The following is a 17,575-nucleotide window of genomic DNA, read 5'->3' on the forward strand; positions in this document are numbered from 1 at the left end:
ACTCCCTCACTGTTATTTGTACGGTCTGCTTTTCTAACCAACCTTTTATTTAAAAAACACACACACAAAAAACAACAAAAAAAACAACAGTAATCCAGTTGAAAAGGTTAGATTCACAGAAATTCATTGCATGAATATATAAATACGTGCTGATGTATTGTGTAGTGATTTGTTCCGACCTTCTGAAGGACCGCATTAATGTCCATTGGGTGGCGTTTCACGCCGAGATGAGGTGAAAACCAAAATAGAGAGATGTCTTCAGTCTCGGGCCTAAATGACAGCATTCACTGTTGTGTTTCCATTCCAACATTAGCACTTCTTCTCTTCCATTCTGCTTTCTGGCTTCATGAGAATCTTATGAACTACATAGTCCATCTCTTGGCATTTTAAACACATTGGGGGAGGACAGACTGTGTATGAAGCATGTAATGTACAAAGTGGCAATGAAGAATAGTAAAAGACATTAAGTAGCTAAAAAGTGTACTTAATTAGCAATTATAATAAACCAAAAGTGTAATTGTACCATACTGCGATAACGTATAAAATATGTAATGCCAATATACTTAAAATACCTTCTAAATATATTTTAAATCTAATTCAACCACAATAATAGTACACTCAAAATATACTAATCAAGCATTTTTATATTGCATAAAAAGCAATATGCTTAAGGTATACCAAGTTTAACTTTAGTTGTTCCAAATAGGTACGTGAAAGTACACTTCGTACACTTTAACTTGTGCTTTAATATAATTTAAATACTATTAAAATACACTAAGCACAAATTAGTTGTTCCAAAATGTCACACTTCAAGTTAACCAAACCTAAGCGAACTTGAAGTATACTCATGATTAATCTGACTTAAAGTAAGCTCAAGTATGCTGAAATTTAACATACTTTGTATTTATTTTTCGCCAGGGGTCTTCCTCCCCAAATTAAAATGTTCTCTATCTCTACCCGTTCTGCTGACCGTTTACTGCTAACAAGTGACTTTATTGCTGTCATACTATCCACATCACTCCTTGGTGTGTGTCTCTTTTTCTCCCTCTCGTTCATCTCGCTTCTCTTCTCCCTCCCGCCAATTTGTTCACCTCTTCTCAACCCATTCCTCCTCTGCCTTTCTTCTTCCGTCTTTTTGCTCCTCCCCGTGGTGTTTGCCCGTTGTGTATGTACTGCAGGCTGGCGTTGGATGATGCCATTCGCCACAAGCAGCTGAACATCTCCCGTTTTTCACCCAGGGTGGCAGGGGAGAACGACTTCCTGCAGACAGTCATCAACAAAGTTATCACCGCCAAAGAAGTCAATCACAAAGGCCAAGGTACAGTGAAAAGTTTACACACACACACACACACACACACACACACACGCACTCATCCTCCTACTGGAAAATGTAAGTTTTATTGGTTTTGTCATTTTCTAGCTAAAACTGAAATCATGAACTAGTTCCAGGTTTATAATGATAATTAGTCCTATCTTATAACCTGGGTAGAAGTGAAAATAATTATTTTGTGAAAATTAATTTTAGAGAGCGTGGAAGTTTTAATGAGGTATTCACCTGTTTTGCTTGGTAAAGATGATAAAGTGTTGTATTTTTTATTTTTTTTTATTGTTGCTGCGATTTAGTTGAAGGAGAAAGATCCGTTATTATGACTTCAGATAAAAAACATCATTGGTTGCTTTCCACTGAAGGACATTGCGAATGAGGCCCATAACCCACAAATTTTGTCTTTACAGGTATTCCATACAAACTGAATGGAAGCACTGGCAGCAATCACCTCACTGCTGCCAGTGAACTTGGTTCAAATAAATTATCCTCTATATATAGAGCACCATTTCACAGCAAAAAAATGAAAAAGCCAAGGGCTTTGCAACAGTCATTGGACTGCATGCTATAAGCGCTGCATTGCAGAATCAGGATGCAGACACAGTTCAGCATAATCTGCTAGTTTTGTTTGAGCAGGAACCTTTTTTTTTTTGTTTGTTTATATTAACTTGACCGGCGCACAGTCACAGTCGACAGGCTTTTGTGTTTGAAGGGCAACGTCAGAAAGCTTCTTTTTTTTATTTTCCCAGAGCTTTAAGTTTCTAATCTACTGAATCCAAAACAATTATCTGCTCTAAAATGTTGTAGGGAAGGCATTACTAAATTCACAGCGATAACATAATGACCTAAGTTGATTATGTTGTATGTGGGGTAAACGTGAGAATTGAAATAGTCTCTTGTCTGTCACTGGAGTTTGTGTGGAAGTCCTCATATACTTATGTGTTAAGTATAAACGGAGAACTACCGGAGGGTACGAAACTGTTTTTACCAACTTGCATTATTATTTGTTTTATAATCTGCCAATTAGCATTCTGTTATTGACTGCTGTCCCCTCAGTTTATGCCTAGAAGCTTTACAGCCTTTGGTGGTTTGAGTCATTACTGTGAGAAATGAAAAGTTGGAAAAAATTCTTTGTCAAATGTGCCTCCAGAGGTTTGGATATTGTGTGTGTCTGTGTGTGTTTTTTTTTTTTTCTTTCTTTTTTTATGTTTATTTTGGTTCCATAAATGTTCCAGAATGACTTCAGTTCTCAAAGTCAGTCAAATATTACAAATGAAGTCCCTGCTGATACATGGTTTTTATTTACAGCAGGTTTGTATCGATGCTCATGAAATTACTTTAAAAACGGACAGCAAATGCTCCTCAATGTTCCATGTCCTGTGTAAGAGATTTTTTTTTAATTTTTTTTTTTAAATGACTGCTCATATTAACTTTAACATACCCGCATTTAAACTATAAAATATTGTTGCGAATCTCCCGTGAGCACAAGCCGACTTCGGCGATGTTGGGTCTGTTCTTGGTGGAGCTGCCTAAGCTAATCTCAGGGATCCGGGCCGCAGGAAGGAAGGGGCTTCCCTCTTCAAGTCTCCGCTGTATTGCCATGCCCAATGAAATGGTACTCTGATAAATGCTAGGTCTGCTCTGACCCGCACTGAGGGGAGAACAGCAGAGAGAGCAGATAGCAGCTGTTTCAGTCATGCTGGCATATCAAAGGGGTTTCCAGCTTCACCACTAAGGGATGTGTCACTCATAACAACACAGACTCTGCAAAGTAAAAGGGAGTAAAGCAGCTGGCTTTTGTGGGCTTCTTCAGTCATCCCCATCTTTTCATGTCAGTCTTTGAACTCAACTTAAAACTCACACACACACTTTCTCATGTCTTGAGTTATTAGATTATTATATTTCTCTAATCAGATTTCTTCTGATAGACTCTGTTTAGCGTCCTGCCCTACAGCTGTTACATATCACACTGATAATTGTCAGTGGAAATTAGAGGAAGAAATCTGTTTTTTTTGTTTTTTTTAGCCTTTTCCTGGGGAACGTCTTCTATCCTCTCACTATCTTATCTCCGCTACGTCTTTGCCTGTTTTGATTGCATTATCAGGTCTTTGGGTGACTCTGAAGCTACTTCCAGGAGACATCCATCAGATACGGAAGGACTTCCCTCACCTGGTGGATCGATCGACGGCTGTGGCTCGAAAGATGGGCTTCCCCGAGATAATCATGCCAGGTTCATTATTCTGAAAATAACCATTTTCATTTTAATGTCTGTTTTCTGTGCATCTGTTGTGTCGTAACAAAAAAAATATTAAGAATTGAAAGAAAGTGTATGCCGTTTTTAAATGTTAGTTTTTTTTCCCAATAAACAAACATAAGATGTTTGTTTTATGTCACCATATCCACTGAAAACAATGGATTTTCTCATCTTTGTTCCCTGAAGGTGACGTCCGAAACGACATCTACGTGACTCTGGTTCAGGGGGATTTCGACAAGGGGAGTAAGACGACACCCAAAAACGTCGAGGTGACCATGTCCGTTTACGATGAAGACGGCAAAAAACTGGAGGTACTTTTCCAACTTTCTGTGCTTTCTTTGGGTTGAACTCTATAACCAGTTGCTCTCTCAAACATATTCTGATTTAGCAGACTTTTTTTTTCTTTTTTTTTTTTTTTTAATCTCACTCACCACATTAGTCTGCCTAACTGGCCTCCCATAAAGTTCATCCTATAAATGTGATGAACAGCCCATACTGCCCACCTCTGTTGCCTGTTGGCCATGATGAAATGCAGTGTCATTGGGTTTGATTGAGTTGCTTAAAATTCACCTCACCGCCATCCTCAGCCACTTGCAGAATCAAGCTTTTAGAGAGAAACTGTTTAGCTTTGGCGTTTTATTTAGTTAGATTTTTTTATTTTTTTTTTTGCTGGGTTAAAATTGACCTTTTGCTAGTCAAGTTTATATATTCTGGATGTTTGAAAACAATTTTTAAATTGAATATGCACTCTTGAAAAACTGCAGCCAACTCTGGAAAAAAAATAAAGAAACTTATTATGATGCTGGAGGGTACAATCTGATAAATCAGCGATATATCAGCTATGAACTATATTACTTGCTCTTCTTCTTTCGTAGTGAAATATGGAATCGGTGTGCAGCGTCATATCACAGGTGTCTAACTTGCATTTACTGTCTACAAATGAAGCTAAAACAAACAAAATAAACGTACAACAGCGGCTGTCAACTTGCCAAGCTGCAGTACGTAAGACAAACTTGCGCGTCTCCGTTTTTCTCTCTGCCTTTTACATGTTGTGCAAACGCAGCAGGGTCTGATGTCCTAATGAAGGTTTTGTTTCATCTGAAGTCGCAGTGACCTCTTTTCTCTCATGTTTAATTACCGACGATCCCTGTTGACTCCGCTTCTTACGCTGCATCATCCACAAATTAACGGAGGATGCGCGGAGAGCAGCTGCATATGAGAAACCAGTGGGAGGAAGTGGGGCAGCGAGTCCATAACTGGAGCGTTTGCTGACATTTAAGAGGAGCCTAACTTTAAATGGTATTTTATGATCTTCAAATGAAAAAAATATTTGTGAGGCATAAGAATGTAATCACAAATCCAAAGCAAAAGCAACATATTCCCATGGGGGTATAAATAATTTTTTAAAGTGTCGTAGGGAAACAAATGCTACACAACACGGGATTTAATCCTATACGTTTAAATAAATGTGCTCAACTGGATGAATTTGAATGTTGTCAGTGTTAGAATATGCCGTGAGGAACACCAATAAGCGGAAGGGGCTGTAAGCCATCATTCCTTGTTCCAAAGAATCCAAGTTCTTTAATGTTTTTGTAATATTTGGAGCTGCGGCTTAAACTAATCTTATTTAAATGTAATTAAGGTACCGTGCCCTATTACAGTGATGTAAGCACTGGTGCAATTGGAGTAGGAGTGAATTTAAGTAATTTGAGATGACAGATTTCTGGTTTTAATGAGTCTTCCTGCAAACACTGAATCAGGAGAGAGCTTTGTTACCCTTGGCTGCACCTATTATACTCATTAGTTTTAAATTGAGAAGCCTTTTCAATGATTTGCCGCACCATGCTGAGGAAGTAAAAGGATTGCTGCTGATGACGCTTAGAATTAACCTCGATTTAGTGCAAATTGGTGACCCCTGTCATTTATAGAAGTGCATCACTTGACTAATTAGTTAATATATATAATAATCCTATTACCAAAGAACACAGATGTAACATTTTTGTTAGATTTTTTTCCAGTTGTAGTTGAATTCGTTGTAATTAGTCTTAAAAGCAGACGCTCTAAAGATATTGGTTCATCACTCTCTTTGTGGTTTAAGAATCGTTTTGTATATACCTGTGGTATAATAGCATAAACGAAGGTTATTACACAACAGTCTTCATTGCTAGACTGCTTTTTAGAATAATAATGATGAGTAACAACACTCAACATAGCATTACTAGGTGTCCGATACTCTCGCATGCCCACGTTAGGCCAGTCTGCCGAAGACTTGTTTTGTAGCTCTAACGTGGCGTGTATAACAAACGGCTATGGTGTAGTTAATAACTTGAAGATTTATGCAACAGTATGGAAAAGACTTGATCAATTGGGAGCACCTGACGTACATTTTGAATCATTTGGTTAATAATCTTGTGTCTGCGTTTGGGCACTGCGGTTTTGGTATTTGTTGCTTCCTTTGCGATTCTCCGCATACGCCTCATCCTTTCATATTCCTCCGTCCTTTCCTTTCTGCGCGTCTCTTCCGGCCTCTGGACAACGTCATTCTTCCTCTCTTTCTGAAAGGGTTTGTGACATGCAGGACTGGCCAGTGACACCTTGACTTATGAGCACACCTCCAGTTTCAGCAGCCACTTCTCTAAGATATGATGCTGTCAGGAACCCTGGCCACTTAGTGAAGGGGGAGATTTGAGAGATATAGCACCTGACCCCACCTCCCCTGTATTTGCTCAGCACAGCTGGGGGACACGGGGTCTGTTATTCCTCATAATTGCCGGCTGTCAGAAAGCATTAGTGTAGGAGTACTTCAGCAGTGTTACACTAGCAGACCTGGGGAGTCAGCTGGGAGGAAAGAGGTAGGCTGGCAACAGATGGATGGAAAACAAGGCATGTCTGCCTCCCGCTGTCACTCCATCCTTCATACCAACTTCCCTACCGGGGCTTGTAGTTTTCTTTTCCCCTCCACAGCCTGACCTGTTGTAAAAACTGAAGAGCACCCAGTAGGAAGGAGCGGTTTTAAAGAGTGGTCCATCTGCAGCAGCTGGTCTGTTGTTTTTCTGTGCCCACCGTCTCTTAAAGTTTCGCTGCACGGGAGCGCTAGCAGCTCTTTCTCTTTTTTTATTTTAAATAATTCATTTCTAATTTATTTCTTCCACAGTACTGTCATGAGATTGGCAGCTACCACACAGGTGCTCATGCATAAAGTACATCCAGACTTTTAAAGGCCATTCTGTTAGATTAAGGCTTTCTGCTTGAGGGAGTGCACTTTATGAAATAAGAGGTAGTCAATTTTCCACAAGGAGGGAGCCAGTGTGGAAATGTTTCAGCCCAGTTATAGTAGATCAATTAATCAACTATACTTAACTATACTAACTGCTTATGAAAAGTACTAACCCCGTTGGATATTTTATCCTTTTCATTGTTCAGTAAAAATTGTTTGACATTAAAGGTTTTTGCACAATTTCTTTGTCAAAAAAATCTGATTTTGTTGCCGATATTTAAAAGGAGTGAAAAAGGCAAAGTATCTACAGAGGCGAATACTATTTTGTAGGCTCTGTGAGATCATTTCTATTTAAACATATGCATTATTTCCTCTCTAGAATGTGATCTTTCCCGGCGCTGGAGATGAAGGGATCAATGAGTACAAGTCTGTCGTCTACTACCAAGTAAAGCAGCCGAGGTGGTTTGAAACGATAAAGGTGGGTCTTCCTAAATCATCCATTCGTCCCAAAGAAAACTAAAACAAAATTTAGTACAGAGGAATGCGGAACACTTTGTGAAAAACACAAATACGTGTTCTCATGCGTACCAAAGCCCCCAGCCTCCTGTCCTGTTCTTCACCGCAGGTTGCGATCCCCATCGAAGACGTAAACCGAAGCCATCTGCGGTTCACCTTCCGCCATCGCTCATCGCAGGATTGTGAGTATAAATCTCAACTACTGGAAAAATGCATATTTCAGATGACCAGGTGTACAATGGGCTGCTAATCTGCTTACAACACACCTAATGGAAGACATGCGGCTCCAGCAGAGGCATTGCACAATGATAAATACTTCGCTGCTTACCCTTTGTCACATTAATCAGAAGTTGTAGTTTGCCTCTGCATAAAGCAGCGCCGTGGAATGGGTTGTCAGAGGCTACAGCTGGGATGTGAAAACGCCTAGCGGGGCTTTATTTATTGAGGCCGGTGTACAGTTGAATGCAACTACTGTTGTATTTCATTTTTTTTTCACATCTTTTTTTATTTTAGGAGTGTAAAGGGCAGGCAGTAGACACGCTGCTTCATTTATCTTCCAAATGGAAAAGGTCTTCCCTCTGACACCAGAAAAGGCTTTTGAGGAGTAAGAAGAGACTTAGGGAAGTGGTACCCATCCCCTAATCTTCAGCTGGTGTCATCATCCATTTCCAAAATCCCCTCGCTGTGTTTGCTTCTCACCTGCACGCAGGTGCTTTGGAGGAAATTGCCAGGTCTCGGAGCTCTGTGCTGGCAGCTAATCCACTTGGAGAGCCTTCTTGTCATGCACACCTTGGTTCTGTGGGGACTAGTGCTGTTAGGAGGCTTGCTTTTCAAAGTCTGTGATTTGCTGCTATCTGTCTGTAACGGTTACTTTAGAAACTCTCCTCAAGTTACTCGGGGACTGCAGAGGCATACTAATGCTGCTAAACTTCCAGTTCTCACTGAGAGCTCACAACAGATGCGCGTTGGGAGACGGTGCAACAGCTGGATTCTTTTTAAATTCAAATATTGCTTATTTTAATTCATCTGCCACTTTTTTGCTTTTACAGTGTGCAGACATTGAAATATTAAACATATAACACGTCACATATGTTACTTTAGCACTTACAGTAAATGCAAGCAGGCCATAAGGTGGCTAAGACAGACCTGAAAAGTGTGGCATGCTTTTTTATTAAGTCCACTTTTCTCTAATACTCCCAAATAAAATCCAATATACCAAATTTCTATGAGAAGAAAACTAAGTGGTAAATTAACTCTACCTGACGTAATTTAATCCCATTATAAATCCAGATTTTAGTGATCAGAAAGGTCAGGTTTAAAATTATGAAGTTGTTAGACAAGGTAAGGTTATAAAGCTTTGAACATGCCATACAGCCCTTTTCAGGTTATCATCTAACATTTAAGAGTTTGTGACAACTTGAAACCAATGAATTATTGTTCATCTAAACTGACTGGGCAAGAAATGCATTAGAAGCAGCTGAGAACCCAATGCTACCTCTGGAGGAGCTGCAGAGATTTGCAGCTCTGGTTGAGTAATCTGCTGACAGCGTAAGCATTACTTAGCCTCTTCACTGATCTGTTCTTTGCGAAAGAGTGGCATTGCTTAAAGGAAACCGGAAGCAGTCCAGTTTCCTGGTTTGCCTCAGGACTTTCATGTGGAAGAAGGTAGTGAGGTCAAATCAAGACCAAAGCTGATATGTTCAGACAGAAGACCCATAGCACAAAATCCCCACTGCGAAAATCTCAGTCTCCACAAAATAAAATATTCATATCCCTAAACAGTTTCTGCTGTAATTGCGGCAAGTATTGACTCAGGGGCTGAATACGAATACGCACCACTGTGCTTTTCAGATTTTTATTTGCAAGAATTTGAAAAACATGCATCATTTTTCCTCCACTTGGTCTATCGCACAAAATCCCAACAAATGACCTTTTTTCTTTCTGGTTGTTATGTGAAGAGTATGAATACTTCTGAAAGGCACTGCGTGAACTTTATTTTTTCCAAAATGTATGGACTGTCTTAACTTTAAATGTTGCATTTAGATAAAGTTTATCTCCAAATATATTGAAATATTCATATTCTATTGCTTTCAGTTTAGTTTATCTTAAGCAGATTTTTTTTTTATACTTCCACAACTTTGAACGTAGGATACTTCAATGTTTTTATATAAAAATCTTTAAATACTTTTTATTCACTTGTGGTTTTACGGCCAAACAGACTTTATTCTTTGTACTCTTCAGTATCTCACTCAGAACCTTTGAGACATAATGCAGAGTCTACATTAGCGTTAGATATATGCAACGTTTTCTTATGGGAAAAGTTCATTTTTCCGTACTGAAGATAAGAAGCACAGAGATGGTCTGCCAGCACTTAGAAATGTGTGCCTCTGCTGTCCTGTCGTGTCCTTCCTGCTTCCCCTGCTGTGCTCCTAGCAAGTGCTGAGCATTTTGTGGGAACGCAGAGTGACAGAGCTGTTCATCAAGGCCACTAGTGGAGTTCATGCGCTCTCTATTCTGAGTCCGCTCTCTGTTGAGAATAAGGCCAGCTTTCACACAGCGCCTCGGACTACCGCTGTAACATTGTCGGGCCTCATCAGACACATGGAAGCCACCACAAGCCACGCCTCCGCCGCAGAACACGGCTGCCATCTTTTCACTCGTTTTTCATCTGTCATTAAAATGCATTGCGCCGCCCGCATGGGAGAAAAGTGAACTTTATGGGGACTTCGTGTCATTGATACACTCGCACAAACGTGCAGGTGTGAATGTGAAGTGGAAAGAAAGTGAAACCAAAAATAGAATCCAAAAATAGAGGGTTTTGTGAAGCCCTCAGTGGTTTGGTAATGTGTTGGTGACTCTCTGGGACAGGGGTGCTCAAGTCCAGTCCTCGAGAGCTACCTTTTAGATGCAGCCTTACTCCAACAGCTTGGGATCAGCTCTGACCAGACCTGCTAAAGAGCTTTTCATTTGATTCAGGTGTTTTGGAGCAGGGACGCATCTGAAAGCTGCAGGATGGTAGCTCTCGAGGACTGGACTTGAGCACCCCTGCTCTGGAAGGTTAAGAGTAAACTAGGCAATCAGAAACTGCAAAAATGTTTGAAGAAGAGCTAGGAAGCCTCGCGCAGCTGTAGAGTTGCGGGTTTCCCACTCCTCGTTTTGATTAAATCAAATTTACATTAAAATGTTCCAGTCAAAGTTCAGACCTAAATCCAGTTGAGAATCTGCGACAAAACCTAAACGGTGACGTTTACGGGCGCTCTACATCCGTAAACAGCTTGAGATGATGTGGGAAGAAGAACGAGCAAGAGTTTCAGTCTACGATTTACCCAGAGAAACCTGCAACTGTAAGCGCCGTGAATGGTTGTTCTACAATCAGACAAACTTTTGAGGTTTTTAAATGTAGGAGATTGAAAACCATGCAAGCTTCCCAAGTATGCATAGCTTTGTGCAGGTCTGTCACTTTGTTGTAGTTGTAAAGCGTGGGAAAGCCCGTAAAGTGCCAGTACTTCTGCACGTACCTGTACATCAGGTAATACTGGGCGGCATCCACACGGCGTTTTTTTCCCTCCACTGGCTCGTCACTGGCCAGCCGATTATTCATAGCTGGAGATGCAGGCGGCAAAACCAATGAAGGGATTTATGCAGATAGAATGCGACGTATATTTTGATGAATCGCGCCTCTCTGCGAGTAAATTTGAGCTTGTTGATTCACCGTGATGAAATGTGGTTCTATCCAAACGCTTGGTTAGAGGACAAAATCATAATTCTCTTCCTTGTTTGTGTAGCGTGCAGCACGCTGGTGTGTGTGTGAGAGGAGTTTTCACCTTTTCTTCATTCTAGTGGGATAACTCGAGCTGTTTGCAGGCGTTTCTCTCACTCGCTATTAGCTGTTAGGACACTAACAAGAAAAACACGCAATATGCTTTGACCCAAACTGTTTTTCTCTGATGTTGTTTCATGTCTTTTTTTTTTTTTTTTTTTTTTTTTTGCAGCTTATTGTCAAGCAGAGGCTGAATGTTTGTTTTAGCTTGAATTAGCATCTGCCAGTCTTTTTTGCTGCCAAGCGCAACCCATACTAATACATTCTCTGTGTGTCTGACTAGTTTTATTTTTTCGGGGGGGGAAAAACAAACAGTTTGTGCAAAGACACTTAGTGTAGGATCAGCTAAGACATGGAAAAAGTTTGAAAAGCAACTTATTTTGCCCACTCAAGAGTGGAGTTGAGGTACTGTGGTGCTGAGACGATCTCTTTTGTCGGTCTGCTGGCTTGTTTATTGCTTGTAAAATCAGCAGTCCCTAATAGTTTTCTGCTGTGGAATCTGCTTTGCATAAGCTTTCTCAACTAAGCACACATTCATATAAACAGATTGTATGCACATGTCTGAGATTTTGGTGTGTCAGTTTGCAAATTTGCACGAGAAACACAAGCTCTTTGGTGCAACATCATCAATATCTCCTGCAGCCTGTCAGATTTCTGTTTATTCATGTGTTTTGTTTTTGTTTTGTTTTTTTATCCTCCCACAGCCAAAGATAAATCAGAGAAAATCTTTGCCTTGTCTTTCGTTAAACTCATGCGGTATGATGGGACCACTCTGAGGGATGGAGAGCATGATCTCATTGTGTACAAGGTAAACGCAGACACATCCTCTGACAGAGTTTTGAAGGCGCACTGCTCCGTGTCTGCTCTGTGTTTGACTGACTGACTGACGCAGCAAGAAAAATCACAAAAATAATATATTTAATATGCTTAACAATGTCAAGTTAACGTTTGAGAAACACCTTTTGATAAAACAAAAAACAAAACAAAAAACAAACCAGTTTAAATCCATGGCACGCATACACAAACATTTTTTTTTTAATTATTTTTTATTGAAAAACTGTCCGTGTCTTATCATTAAAAACCAGGCAGAAGCTAAGAAGCTGGAGGATTCCAACGTTTACCTAAGCCTTCCCTCCACTAAGCTGGAGCTGGAGGAGAAAGGTTACGCCACCACCGGCAAAAACTCCCAGAACCTCGGGACCTGCACCATCAGCAAGGACTCCTTCCAGATCGCCACCCTGGTCTGCTCCACCAAACTGACACAGAACGGTAAGGCGCTCCAAATGTCTCGTGGTTTTATCGTCGTTGGAGATAAAGTAAACACATCATCTCTGTAACCAATGGCTTAAACCAAAGGATTTAAATGAGCAAATATCAAGAATGTTTTACTTGACAGGAGATTTTGATCCATACCTTTTAGAATGTAGGATTTGGCAGCTAAGTTCCTGGCAGTCCCCACTAAGCTCTTACTACTTACTTGTTTTGGCTGCACAAACAGTGTGTTTTCAGATACATTTTTGGACTCAAAAATGGGATTCCCCCACTCATCCTGCTCTCACTTTGACCTACTTTAATTCCCTCAGCTGGTATTGTCCAGTTTCAGCCAGTTGTTTTAAATCCTTTTTTTTTTCTTTTTTTCTTTTGTTTTTTTGTTTTTTTTTGCTGAATAATCTTTGGATTTATTCTATTTACTACTGCCAGGCTGTCAGTGTTTCTTTTTCTCTCCCCCCGAATGTCCCATGGTTCTGAGAAAATCTACACTTGCTAAGCTAAGGAAATCCCCATCTCTGCCCTTTGGCTCATGGATTAAGGATTCTGGCGTCTTGTGTTCCCACCAGCTTTCAGACATGTTTATAAATCCCTGCAGGCATCAATATAAACCCTCTTGGATGCTCTGGCATTTCCAGGGTGTGTTCATAACGCTACTGTGGTCTCAGTGCAGTGTGTGTAAAGAGCTGTTTCTCTGTCTGAGCGGTCAGATGCCTCTCGGTTGTTTTAAACAGAACCCTCCTCAGTGTCTCCGGTACCTGCCCACCTTGTATGTTCTTCTTATGCTCTGAGTCAGACATCGCTCTGTTTATAATTAAAGATTTATCAAAGGGAAATCTACATCATATATCGACTTTTCAGGAAAAAGGATGAAATTTCCCCTAGAAAAAAATGTGCAATAACCTTGATGCCACTGTAATAAACCTTTTTTGTTTTGGATATCATCGTCAGCAGTGCTTTAAGGAAAAAAAAAAATTTTCTTTTCGTTGTCAGGCAGATATCGCATCTGTGCTGGGATCCAGAATAATGTAAGAACCTTCACTGACCTTGTGGCTCGTATAGGCAATATAATGAAATAGAAGAAAGGGGAAGAAAAAAAAAAACCCCAAACACATTTGTCATTGTTGCTTGGCTGCAACTTTGGGTTGAAAGCTAAACTGCAGTTCATGAAGTTCCAGTAATAAGGCCACTGCGGACCAGAGAATGCAATTTGATTAGGTCCCCGGCACAAGGGAAAAATTTTGTTGTGAAAATGCTTCTTTACATCATGTGGAAGACGGGGAGGGGGTGTTCCATGCTGCTGCTGTAATTTCCCCGCCGAGACTTGTTAAGTTCAGTCTGCGGTGTAAGTTGTCATTTAAATACAGTTGACTGAGTGCCCTCCTACTCTGCTCAGGGGGTGAACAGTCTCAGCTACAAAAGCAGTGACTAACTCGCATCGATTGCATGTGGCTGATGAGCAAAATTATTATTTTAAATCGTTTTCTGTAATGTTAATGTGCAGATTCTGATTAGAGCAATCCCAGGTCGGTAATCTTGTCTTTTTCTTCTTGTTCCGAGATGGTTAATGGGGTTAAAGCTGTGTTTCTGACAGCCAATCGATCTTTTTGTGTTGCACTTGTCGAGCAAGAAACCCTTAGCACAATATGTTCACTCACACAGCCCCTGAACCTTTTCTCGTTTTGACCAAATTTAAATGCAAAAATAATGCATAAATGAACATAAATACATGGTTTTCAAATTTCTTCATTTATTAAAAGAAATCTGAATGTGCCTCTTTTGAGTACACGCATTCTGTTATTCTGCACCTCTTTGTGGTGTTGATTTGCAGGGCACCAGTAGGTGGATGTGATCACACAGCCTTGGCACAGATAGATGTGAAAAGCCCAGAAAAATGGTTGTCTAATGTACCTTGAGAAATTTCAGCTTCATAAAAGTGAACAGCCTATAAAATGTTTAAAAATGACCTAAAATTAAAAATTAAAAAAATTTCATAATAAAATAACAGAATTTAGAATTTTTACATCTAAGTAAAAACAAACAAACAAACAAACAAACAAAAAAACAAAACAAACATGGTAACTAAGCAAGCAAATATGGTTTAAATTTAATAAAGTGAATGTGTAGGATTACCATGGTTTTAAATCTTGCAAAAAAAAAAAAAAAAAAAAAACATTCAGTAAGTTAGAAAACAGTCCTTCTCGCTGCAGGATGTTTCAGACAGACCGTTGTTGCTGCTTTTCTGTTCCTCTTTCCACCATCTTCGCTAGTGTTGACTTTTTAAAACAACACTGCCTGAGCGAATGGGTTCAGGGGACGAAGCGCGCATCAATCTGGAGACCATGCAAAATAAAACATTTGGAAAGTGAAAAATACAAAAATAATACTTTTTTTTTTAGATGGTTTAGATAGTTTTGAGCCAAAATCTAAACTAGCCAGTACGTTTATTTAATCGCACTGTTGTACCTGGGTGGGCAAGAACTTTGCTTTTACTACACGTACATACAAGATTGCTTGGCGTGACCAGGAAAAAAAAAAAAAAAGACAGTTAAAGATAAAGTTCACATTCAAGGAGCCATTTTTCAGAAATGATCATTTAATTTATAAATCAGTTTTAAAAAAAACATTGTTTCACAAAACAAAAAAAAATTAATAATTTAACTCTGCTTTGAGCTTATACCCCCTGCATTTTAATTTCCTTTCTGTACTATGAAGCATTTTTATTTTTTTTTAAACCTAATTAATATCCTCCTCACTTCTAACTAGTAGGTCTCAAAAGGGTTTGTCCTGACTCCTGCAAAGGGAGGAAAAACGAGCACTTCAGTGCCCCTATCAACAGTCTGCTTGCTTTATACACGACACTTCATCACTGATGCCCACAGGAGAGATGAAATACTCATTTTAATTAAGCTGGTTTGATGCAGACGGTCTCTCCGTGCAGGAAGCTGGTGTGAAGTGGCTGCTGGTTGGTCCCCGGGTATTTCCAGCATGGTTGGCTTCATGAAGGAGGACTGATGGTGGCAGCACTTAGAGGGAACATGGCTCTGTGAAAGCTTCTACCATTTTCACCTTAACTGAAAAGCAATGTTCCCAGCAAAGCCCACTGAAAGTAGGGAACGCTGTTTGTGAATTTGCTCTAACGTCTTTGTGGAGTTCTTTTAGGAGTTCTTGATTTTCATGAATAAACGCTGCTGTTTGAATCTATGCATTTGTTCTGTGGATGACAAAAAAAAAAAAAAAATCGTTCAGTGAAGCAAGATGTTTCATAAACATTAATTATGAGTTAATGGGAAGTGATTTGCATTTAAGTTGTGCAGTGACACTGTAACGGATTTTGCTGAAATTAATTAACCTGCCACCCTCCATCTGCCAGTTCGGTCTAATATTTTAAATGTGGCGTCCTGTGGAAGCATCTTTTATGAAACAGATGGTGTTTGTTGAAGATCCTCCGTGTTCCTTTATTTTTTATTTTTTCCTTCATTTTTGGAAAACAAGACCGATTTTCCTAACATTTAGCCGGTTTGGCCAGCACTCCCCCCCCCGAGGCCCTAAGCTGCCAATGAGTTGTCCTCATTGTGTTCAGTGTGCGTCTCTAAGGAGCTGTTCTATCGATTTCCAAATCCATGTCTTTTTGGAGAGGATGACACCTGGACACCTGGACAAGACCATTGTGACTGAAGCATGATAGGCTGTCAGGTTTACAGACGGTAGATATCCATTCTGTGCTCCCATGCTCGACTGACTCCACCAATAACCAGCCGGGTGGATGGAAACAGAGCTGCAAGGGATGATGGTGCCGGAGATACTGGTAGGATGGACTGTGTATACACAACCCTACCGGATCATTGGCACCGCTGCCAAAGGTTTGTAAAAAAAAAATAATAAAAAAAAAAAATAACAAAAATAAATAAAAAATAAAACCTTTCAAATAAATTAGCCATTGTTGACAATATTTAAACACCCAACTATAGTCTTAAAAACAACAAATAATAATAATAATAAAAATGCAATTCAACTAAATATAGTTGTTTGCACATCTGTTAAATCCCAGGTAGGTAATGAGCCAGTGGGTTTTAAAACACTATGTAATGCTGCTCACACTTAGAGCAGGCCCGAGGCATAACTGCACATTTTAACGTGGCTCACAGATGTAGAAATGTAACATTTGTTTATTGAGAATGACACGTTTGTTACAGTAACTACAGCCTGAGTCTATGAGATAACACTTGAATTTGAGCTCTGTTTGTTCACAACTGCAACATATTTGTAAATGTATCTCGTCATCTCAGTAAAGCATAATCATCACCGAGTGCTTTTAAGTTTGGCTAATTAAACTAGCCACACGTAGAGGCAGATATTCAACCATTTGACCTTGTATCTAATGGAATAAATTATCCTATAAGTGGCCAGTTGATAACAATAACTTCCAGGCTTTTTTGTTTTGTTTTGTTTTGTTTTGTTTTGTTTTGTTTTAGAGCTGATGGCTGTGTTTGTCCTCTATGTTCCTAATATGTGGCTGGCAGGGCTTCTCTAAGCTTGTAAGACGATATTGTATACACTGAGATTGTGTCTCTTGGTCCAGTTATAAATAGTTTCATAACGAGCCGACATGAATGTATTTTCTAAGCCTCTAATTTGATCATCCACCAAATGAATGTAATTAATCAGATTGTAACTTATTCTTTTGTTCTAATATTTAATTATCCCCCCTTTTAAAATAAGCGATCTGACAAATTGATAAACATTGCATTTAGTGAAATTTGCGTTTGGATCCCAGACTCGTTCATTTTAATTCATTCAGCTTTGACAACGTCTTCCCACGTTTTGTTTCTGGCCGCTGGATAAACGCAAACGGATTCTGCTCACACGCGCTATCTGTTTGCTTGTTCCAGTCGACCTGCTCGGCCTGCTGAAGTGGCGCTCCAACACCAGCCTCCTGCAGCAGAACCTCTGTCAGCTGATGAAGGTGGACGGCGGTGAAGTCGTGAAGGTCAGAGCTAAATCGAATGCCTTCGTTTGTTTTATATTTTGTTGACTTTGGGGAAGAGGTTTGTATTTCTTGTGGGCTTTATGCTTCTTAAGTATCCTGACATCTGGCAAAAATAAACAATCCAGTCGCAAACCTCTCTTTAGTAGCCGTGAAAGTGACAGCTTCTTGGCAGCAATTTCACTTCA

At 39.8% G+C, this 17,575-nt stretch overlaps 1 protein-coding gene across 1 annotated transcript in view; it reads left to right on the forward strand.

Moving 5' to 3' along the window:
* The window catches only part of dock1 (dedicator of cytokinesis 1), a 198,067-nt gene that overhangs the window by 36,919 nt on the left and 143,573 nt on the right, over positions 1-17,575 (forward strand). The window contains exons 12-19 of the mRNA XM_016676605.1: positions 1,179-1,318; positions 3,429-3,554; positions 3,765-3,889; positions 7,175-7,273; positions 7,421-7,493; positions 11,836-11,939; positions 12,217-12,400; positions 17,293-17,390. Coding sequence (XP_016532091.1) covers positions 1,179-1,318; positions 3,429-3,554; positions 3,765-3,889; positions 7,175-7,273; positions 7,421-7,493; positions 11,836-11,939; positions 12,217-12,400; positions 17,293-17,390 — 949 coding nt within the window. The remainder of the gene's footprint in view (positions 1-1,178; positions 1,319-3,428; positions 3,555-3,764; positions 3,890-7,174; positions 7,274-7,420; positions 7,494-11,835; positions 11,940-12,216; positions 12,401-17,292; positions 17,391-17,575) is intronic.

This window comes from Poecilia formosa, unplaced genomic scaffold (genome assembly GCF_000485575.1).
Source record: "Poecilia formosa unplaced genomic scaffold, Poecilia_formosa-5.1.2 Scaffold136, whole genome shotgun sequence".
Lineage (NCBI taxonomy): Eukaryota > Metazoa > Chordata > Actinopteri > Cyprinodontiformes > Poeciliidae > Poecilia > Poecilia formosa.